Source organism: Chionomys nivalis, chromosome 9 (genome assembly GCF_950005125.1).
Source record: "Chionomys nivalis chromosome 9, mChiNiv1.1, whole genome shotgun sequence".
Classification (NCBI taxonomy): Eukaryota; Metazoa; Chordata; class Mammalia; order Rodentia; family Cricetidae; genus Chionomys; species Chionomys nivalis.
In genome coordinates this window covers 5,383,583-5,392,793 of record NC_080094.1, presented here as the reverse complement: position 1 = coordinate 5,392,793, position 9,211 = coordinate 5,383,583, and the positions used below count along the sequence as shown (strand labels likewise).

General features: G+C 50.5%; 1 protein-coding gene across 1 annotated transcript; it reads left to right on the top strand.

Annotated features, from left to right (window-relative positions):
• Positions 1-5,900: 5,900 nt before the first annotated feature.
• Positions 5,901-6,696, top strand: LOC130881778 (40S ribosomal protein S6-like). Its single transcript, XM_057781558.1, has one exon. The coding sequence runs from the start codon at positions 5,928-5,930 to the stop codon at positions 6,660-6,662; it is 735 nt and encodes a 244-aa protein (XP_057637541.1). The 5' UTR covers positions 5,901-5,927; the 3' UTR covers positions 6,663-6,696.
• Positions 6,697-9,211: the final 2,515 nt, after the last annotated feature.

Below are 9,211 nucleotides of genomic sequence, written 5' to 3'. Positions count from 1 at the left end.
AAATGATGGGTTCGTGTTTCTCTCTGGCAGCCAGGGCCAGGGACTTAGGCTACAGCTAGAGGGATGCTTCAGATTTGCGTCTCAAACACCAGAGGCCACAGCCGGGGGACCAGAGAAGAACGGATAGGTTCTGGCATTGATTGGTACCCTGAATAATACATCAAAAGCCTACGACTTTACCATAAAGGCAAATCACCTTCTGCACCCAGACTCCCTGGGGACCAGTGAGGGAGGAAAGAGGGACACCACTGGGCAGATTCTCAAACCTGAGAGAGGAATGGAAATTATGTCTTCAGCCCCACCTCCATCCCATCATGCACCCTGTGGCCTGGGGAGAGGCCCCCACCCTACCAATGACAGTTCCCTGGGAGGACAGAGCTGACCCTGCACTTGAGGTCAGTCACTAACCTCTTTGCGGTCTCTCTAACGTCACCCTTCCCTGAAAAGTATGAAGTTAGAATTATATAGTACATACCCTTTCCAGCCTGCATGTCTCAACTCCTTTTTTTGTTACACACATAAATTATTTAAAGGGTAAATTCTGTGTCACCCTCACAGACAGGAATTCAGATTCAGGAAGTCACAGGAATATCAGCAAGAACGGGTCGCTGTCTATCCCACAAGTCATGATAAAAATAACAAACTGCCCAGATCAGCTTTTCCAGGATTCTGGAAGTCCCGCTCAGGTTTGCGGAATACCAGAGAGTAAGCGTTTGTGGGAGAAGCCTAGCAACATTTTAACTCAGTGTATTTCCCTAACTCCTTCATCAGCACGGGTTCCTCTGAAAGCCCACAGCCTAGAGTCTCCCCAGAGACTCCACCCAGCCTTCCCGGAGGGGACAGAGCCTCAGCTTGGGAAAACTGTCATTGCTCTGTCCCTGGGTGACTCTACTAACAAAGCTGTCTTCTTTGACCTTGCCCCGTGTGAAAAGTCTGAGTTTTTAAAAAAAATGATGGACTCGTTCACTAAATTCCAGTGAACCGCAGCTAACCACAAACCTCGGAGAAAACCTGGAAGAGAATTCTCCTGAAGTAGGCTAAGAGCAGGGCAAGAGAGAGTTGTCCATGGCGGCATTTCAAATTACAGCAGGCTCCTGGTTCCTTGATGGCTGTGTGCCTCTAAAGGCTTCATAGCATGGGCACATGCTACAAAGAAACCCAAGAAAGCCCTGAGCTCTCAGCTCCACCTGACCCCCAGAGTCTATGCTAGCAAGAAGTAGAGAACCAGTCACTTCCTGGTATAGGACTGAAGATGTATTCAGCATAGACAGACTCCCTGTCTCTCGGGGGCACTTCTAGGCATTTAAGCATCATTGTCCAATAATCAGTTTGTAATCTGAGCAGATATCACAGGGCCCACATGAGGAAAGCATTATACAAGATGGTAATAGACTCAAAGGTAAAACAATAATGCCGCCTGAGCGAGTCCCTCAACAGAGAAGACCACAGCTGGAGGCTGGAGAGGTGGCGCAGGGTGGCGCAGGGGAGAAGACTGCTGGTGGCTTTGGCAGAGGAGCCGGCATCTGCACCATGGCTCCCAACTCCTGCTAGCCCAGGCCGAGACAGAGAAAGGGGGACCAGAGCTCAGGGCGTCCTTAGTTACGTAGAAAGTTTGGAAAGGGCATCAGGACCGGCTCAGCATAGCGCCAGCCTTCGAGGTGCTAAGGAGCAGCATCCCTGCGTGTTTCATTCTCCCGTCTATGTGTTCACATCTACAACCCTCCTCAAGCTTGGGCACCGTGCTCTGAGAGTGATGGGGGGAGGGATCACAGCTGAGAGTGCGAGTCACTTCTTCCTGGCACGGACCAGCTGTGTGATATGGGGGCAGCCTCATGTGCTTCTCTGGTCTTAGTTTCCTTATCTGAAGTACCCATCCTGCAGGTCACCAACAGTAGTCACTAAATAAGGTGGGAGGCACTGTTAGTAATTGTGGTTTGAATGAGAAGGTCCCCCCATGTTTGAAGGCTTGGTCCCCAGTTGGTAGAACTGGTTGGAGAATTAGGTGTGGCCTTGCTGGAGGTGTGACTGCGGTTGAGCTTTGAGGTTTCAAAGGCTCAAGCCAAGCTCAGGCGCTCTCTCTCTCTCTCTCTCTCTCTCTCTCTCTCTCTCTCTCTCTCTCTCTCTCTCTGGCTCTGCCTGAACATCGGGATGCAAAGCTTTCAGCTACAGTGCCAAGGCCACGGCTGTCTGCCCCTTGCCATGATGACCGTGGACTAACCCTCTGAAACTATAAGCCAGCCCCCAGTTAAATGCTCTCTTTCACATGAGTTCTCTCAGCCATGTGTTTCTTCTCACCAACAGAACTGTAGCTCAGAGACGGTAATGGAAGTTGTTGGAAAAGCCAGTCATCTGGAACAAGCTGGTTTTCAAAGATCCTGTAAGAATCCCGTGGGGATCCTGAAACAGTCCCTTGAGACCCATGGGTGTGGCCAGAGAAACTCCTCCAAGGTCCTGGAGAACAAAGGTGTCACCATGTACATTGGGGACAGGGAGACTGCCCTAATCACACAGTCCTGTTTCCCCAGCCCAATCTGGGCTGTTGGGTTCAGCCACAAATGGTAGCTGTCAGTGTGGATTCCTGTCTCTCTACCTCCCTGGGCCAGAGGGTGAGGGAAAGGTGAGCTTGGCTACACAGCGAAGGAAAGACCTGGAAAGACCCTCATGATGGGAGCCTCTGGGAATGTGTGGAAAGAAGATTCAGTTCAACAAGGGAGAGTTGGCCTTGGCTGCAGTGGCATGTCTCCAGCTGTGGCTTAGATGCCTGGGTACCACAGGTAAGTTCTAGAGCCTCTAAATGTTAGCTTTCTCCAACAGCAGCCGGAAGGCCCCCAAAGGCCAGGCCTGTCCTTGCTGCAACCTCCCGGGCAGATGCTGCTTCCTACAGGAACCAGAAGCACCTTGGACCTGTCATCTAAGTGAAGACTGCACATTCAACTGCCTTAACATTACTGCTCCTCCCGGCTCTACTGCCGAATCCCCGCCTCCACCCACAGAGACCCTGGGAGTCAGTTTCATTAGCAAGAGTCAACTTAATTCCAGCCCAGTCAGGCAGCACTGAACCATGCAGAGTATCTTCAGGAGACCCCCAGTGCCTTTTTGTCGGGGATGAGATTGGACAGCCAGCAGTTATTGACAGAGATGGCAGACAGACATTGATTAGGTACAGGGAGAGAGTTGCCTTCATTACCACAGACCAGCTACAAGCAGTGATGGACGAGTCCCTGGCAGGGTAGATCTGCCCCTTTCAGTGCTGCTGGCTGGTACTGGAGGCCTGCCTCTGTCTCAGCCTGTCCCTGACCTTTAAAGGGAATGAGATGACCATAAAACTCGGTGGCATCCCTGACTGATGGGTGTGCAATACTGGAGATGTGAGTCCTCAGTGATGAGAAGGGCTGGCTGGCAGCCTCCTTGGCAGTCTGTGCCTGGACCCCTCTGCAGCCTGCTCTCCAGGGCAGCCAGGGGCTGGGGCTGGGGCTCCAAGGAAGTGCAAGGCTGATCTTCCAGTCCACAGCCTCTTGTTTTGAACCTTCCATAATGTTAGCTGGGAAACTTCTGGGATGGGATGGGAGTGGGTACTGGCAGAACCTAAGCTCCTTGACTCCTGCAGTGAGGTCCCTGAGTCCTTCTGGTGGCATAGGTACCCAGACTTGCCCTATATCTGTCACTTTTGGGGGAAGAGCTGTACCTCTATGTCATGAAACCCCACTGAAAACACTTATCCACTGAGCTTTCTAGAAAGTTCTGGAGAGATCCCAAGCCCGTGGCTACAGTGAGGCTTGCCAGTCCTGGTTTCCTTCTGCAGCATTTGGATGCTATTCTGGCCCCTACAAAGCCACCATCCGCTCCCCTTAGGGGCTCACACAACCTGTAGGATGAAGACCCACCCAGGGACTCTTCCATGAAGGGTGGAGGCAGACGCCTATCAAGATTCCCCCAGACAGCTAGAATCTCAGAGCAGAAAAAGGAGTCTGGGTTACACACTGGAAAATACCCATGTTTCCGGAAACCTACAACTGGCTGCTGTTTCCCCTAACTCTGAGTCTTGTCCTGCCCAAAAAGATCATAACCTCAAATCATGAAGTTTGCATCTGGGGGAAAAGTCACATACTCCTGCACAGCATGTGTTCCTAGCTAAGCAGAGCTGAACGAGTGAATGAATGAATGAATGAATGAATGATCACTTACTCCATTCTTGCTCAAAGACTTCTGAGAGTCTGAATAGGAATCTCCCCACATGGGGCTCCCTCATTCAGCTAAAACAGATGGTCCACAAGCCCCAGGGATCTGCCTGTTTCTGCCTCTTTGGCACTGTGGAATTACAAGCTCACACCGTGGTGACAGGCAAGCTCTTTACCAACTGAGTCTTCTCCCGTTTCAGTGATGAGGCAACAGATCTGTCCACTGAGTGAGGAGATACCCTCAGAAGGCACCCACAGACACTTGGGGCCCACACCTACTGGGCTCAGGCTTCTTTCCAGGTGGAGACAATGGTGACCACTGTGCCATGCAAGTTGGGACCCCTGGAGATGTGGCCACGGGCTGCTGTGTTTTCAGGCTGCTTGGGAAGGAAGGGTCTGGCTTTGGGCAGGTTTATTATCCTTGGCAGGAGATAATGAACAGTGTCCCTAAGTCAACAGCGCTGGACGAAGCCTGGCCTCGGCTGCTCTCCACGAAGATTATTGCCATGTATGAATATTTCATAAGCCTCTCCTGACAGCCCTCCCTGCCCGCTCCGTGGTCATAAATGTCATCCTGCAACCCAAATCTAAACTCAGCCGTGTCCCCAGTGGGTGGGAGAGCTTTCAGATCAGTCTGGGGCTCACAGCACTCACTTCAAACACGGAAGAGGGAGAGAGGGAGGGAGAGAAAATATACATCATCTCTCAAAAGCTGCACCAGGCACAGGAGTGGATTAAATGGTGCCCTCTTCCTACTCCCCGCCATATTCGTGTCTACAGAGCTTCAAGATGTGTGCTTACACAGAAATAATGGCTTTGGGAAAATCCGGGTATGGTGAAGTCACACTGGGGTCTGTGGACTCTAACTGGTTGATATCTTGGTAAGGAGAAGTGGCACCCAGGAAGAGGAGGGAAAGCCACATGCATAGAGGAGTGCCCTAAGCCAAGGGACAGTTGAGCCTTCAGAGCTGGAGGCGCTCTTACCCAGAGGCTCAGAGATCCCCACCCACCCTTGACTTTGGACTTTTGGCATAAGGACTGGAAAAGAATGGCTTCCTTTGTTGTGAGCTTCTCAGTTCTCGCAGTTTGTGGCTGAAGCCCAGGGATTTTCCAGGATGTGGCCTCTGCAGGAAAGGTCTTTGGAGGGACTGGAGACATTCACTATCCTTCACACACACACACACACACACACACACACACACACACACGCCATCCTCAGCCTTCCTTGTTTCGGGTCTCATTTCTCATTTTTTTTGTAACAAGCACCATGGCCAAAAGCAACTTGGGAGCAAAGGGTTTGTTGTATCATACAGCTTCTAGTTCATCACAAAGGGGGAAAGAAAGGCAGGCGCGCAGGGCTGGAGGCACACACTGAAGCAGAGGCGGGAGAGGGATGCTGCCCACTGGCTTGCTCAGCCTGCATTCTTTTTTTTTTTTTTTTTTTTTTTTTTTTTTTTGGTTTTTCGAGACAGGGTTTCTCTGTGGCTTTGGAGCCTGTCCTGGAACTAGCTCTGTAGACCAGGCTGGTCTCGAACTCACAGAGATCCGCCTGCCTCTGCCTCCCAAGTGCTGGGATTAAAGGCGTGCGCCACCACCGCCCGGCTTCAGCCTGCATTCTTATACCTCCCAGCACGGCCTGCCCAGCGATGGCACCATCCGCAGTGGGCTGGGCCCCCAACATCAACCATAAATCAAGACACAGTCACAGCTCTTTTTCGTGGCGCCTCCTAGGCGGTCGGCTGTGCGAAGATGAAGCTGAATATCTCCTTCCCTGCCACCGGCTGCCAGAAACTCATCGAAGTGGACGATGAACGCAAGCTTCGGACCTTCTACAAGAAGCGCATGGCCACGGAAGTGGCTGCCGATGCCCTGGGTGAAGAGTGGAAGGGTTACGTGGTCCGAATCAGTGGCGGCAATGACAAACAAGGTTTTCCCATGAAACAAGGTGTCCTGACCCATGGCAGAGTGCGCCTGCTGTTGAGTAAAGGGCATTCCTGTTATAGACCAAGGAGAACTGGAGAGAGGAAGCGCAAATCTGTCCGAGGATGCATTGTGGATGCCAATCTGAGTGTTCTCAACTTGGTTATTGTAAAAAAAGGAGAGAAGGATATTCCTGGACTGATAGATACTACTGTGCCTCGTCGGTTGGGACCTAAAAGAGCTAGCAGAATCCGAAAGCTTTTTAATCTTTCTAAAGAAGATGATGTCCGCCAGTACGTTGTCAGAAAGCCTTTAAACAAAGAAGGTAAGAAGCCCAGGACCAAGGCACCCAAGATTCAACGTCTTGTGACTCCACGTGTCCTGCAACACAAACGCCGGCGTATTGCTCTGAAGAAAAACAAGGAGGAGGCTGCAGAATATGCTAAACTTTTGGCCAAGAGAATGAAGGAAGCCAAAGAAAAGCGCCAGGAACAGATTGCCAAGAGGCGAAGACTGTCCTCGCTGAGAGCTTCTACTTCTAAGTCTGAGTCCAGTCAAAAATAAGTCTGTAAGGGTAACAAATAAATGATCAGACCTTGAAAAAAAAAAAAAAGACACAGTCACATCAGATATCCCACAGGTCAATCTGATGGAGGCAGCTCCTTAGTCAAGGTTCCTCTTCACAGGAAAACTCCAGTTTGTGTCAAGCTGAGGGAAACATAACGAGCAACCTCCTTTTCCACACCAGAGATCGCCCTCCCTCTCAGGTCTGAGGCAGCAGTTAGACAGCTGAGGTGATGTGTACACAGCTGTCAGGAAAATGCCTCAACCTTCTGTCGGGTCAAGGTCACACTGGGGCCCGACCTCAGCCATGACTTCTTGTCTGTGTGACCTTGTAATCCAGTCCTCCACATAGGAAGGGCACTGTTCTGTGATGGAAGGACCCTGGCCCCGCACAGTGGGTGAGGTGGATGCTGCTGAGAGTCAAGCTTTTCTGACACGGAACCCAGTGTAACTGGACGTTCTGGGGAACCCTAGAAGGGTTGTCACATGTTTGGGGGAAAAATGGGTCCTCTCTGGAGCTTTTTTGGTTTGGTTTTGGTTTGGTTTGGGTTTATTTTATTTTTGGTCTCATTAATAAAAGATTTAAGAACTGACTCAAATGGAAGCTTAAGGACAAGCTTATCAGAGTTTGAAAGAAAAATCTCAAAGCAGGCAAAGTGTGAACCTCAGCAGCTGCCCCGAGGAGCGAGACGGAAAAGAGAGACAGGGACAGCCATGCCATCTGAGTTAAGTATGAAAGGCAGCCTCATGGCAGACGAGCCCTTGAGAAAAGGTGAAGCTCGAAGGACTGGGGGAAGAATGCTTAGAAAAGAGAGAAAGAAGCGAAGGGAAAGCTAGGCTTTTCTGAGTCTTTCAGGAAGCTGCATGGTTGTGGCTGGTAGAGACTGCAGCAGGGGCTTGGAGAGGGAAATGACATCTCATTTACAGGATAATTATTCCTCCTATCTCTTTAGTGTGGCTCAAAGATCCTACTTTGAGTGTGGTCCCTTGGCCAGGTGATTAACAAACCCAAACAGATTGTTTCTTTCGTGTTTTGGGCAGTTGAGAACATTAGGTCTCTGCCCAGCTCAGAATTGCAGTTCTCACTAATGGTCCTCGGCAGAGCCCTGTGGGAAGCCACTCTATCACCAGGACAGCCGGGCACAGCTAAGGGCTTTTTTTGATTTTGTTCCTCCCCTACCTGCTTTGGGGTTAACTCACCTGTCCCCAACAGATAGTTAAGTGACTGTCATCCCAATCCATGAAGGATAGGTGGACAAGCCAAGCAGAGGCCTCTAAAGGACCCCTCCATCAGGTGGAGCCCCCCACCCATGCCACAGTGATCCCATCTGCCTGGGCCCTCCCCCCATGGATTCTTACAGTTTCCTTGCCCAAGACTGGTGCTATCTCATCTCCTGTGCACTAAGTTGTGGGCTGGAGAGGCGGTCCAATCAGTGAAGCGATTGCCAATTACCTGAACCAAAGGTCAGCGACAACCTCCAGTTTGGAGCCCATTGCTTGGCAATCTTGGTGGCATCTGCAACACCGTGAAAGCTAACAGACTTGCAGATGGACATCTTTGCAAGTATACGGTTCTCACAGCACCCATAGGCTTGTGGCCATCTCATCATGTAAAATGCATTCAGTTCAACTTCAAAAGTCGTGGTAGTCCTTCACAGTCTCAACAGTCTTGGTCTGGAGAGATGGCTCGGTGGTTAAGAGCATTGGCTGCAGAGCACCCAGGTTCAATTCCCAGCCCCCACATGGCAGCTCACAACTGTCTGCAACTCCAGTTCCAGGGGATCTGATACTGTCACATGGATACAAATGCAGAATTTATTTTTAAAAGCCCAAAGTCTCTTCTGAGATTCAAGGCAATCTATTAACTGTAAAATCCAAAAGCAAATTATATATTATCATTCCAATAGAAAGGAGGCATAGAGAGAACATGTTACACCTAAACAAGATTGAAAATCGGCAGAACAAACTCCACATCCAATAGCTCCATGTTTGCTGTCAAAGGGCTTAGCTGCGTTTGGCTTTTCAGCTTTGCTAACTGCAGCTCACTTCTCTCTCCTGCTTCCACTCCCTGTATACAGCTTCCCCTGCCAGACATCCCACAGCCTCCGATCTCTGATGTCCTGGGACCTCCAATGCAAACCCAGGCTTTCCTGTCATGGAGCCACACAACAGCCTCTCTGTGCCTCCCCTCAGAGTCCCCTCCCACATCCTGGCCTCAGCAGCTCTCCTAAGCAGCAAAGGACAATTCCACAGCTCTTTACTCAGGAATTCTCTGTGCCTTTAAATCCAGGACCACGCAGAGGACACTGCCTAACTGTGTGCTTGGGATGGAGCCTAGCTCAAATCACACGTGCAGGAGTCTTTCCTGTGTGTCATCACGTTGTGAGAGCAGAACTTTCCCAGGCTTTCCTCTTTACAAGTTGGAGGCTTAGCTGGGTGGAGACGTGCCCTGAAAGAGACACTTCCTTTCTTTCACTTATGATCAGGCCTCTTGCTTACAATACACTTTCTGTTTACTTAGGCAATATTATATCCTTCTGGGGTCTTTG

Excerpts from the sequence above, each read along its gene's own strand:
- LOC130881778 (XM_057781558.1), top strand. The coding sequence starts at position 5,928 with ATGAAGCTGAATATCTCCTTCCCTGCCACCGGCTGCCAGAAACTCATC.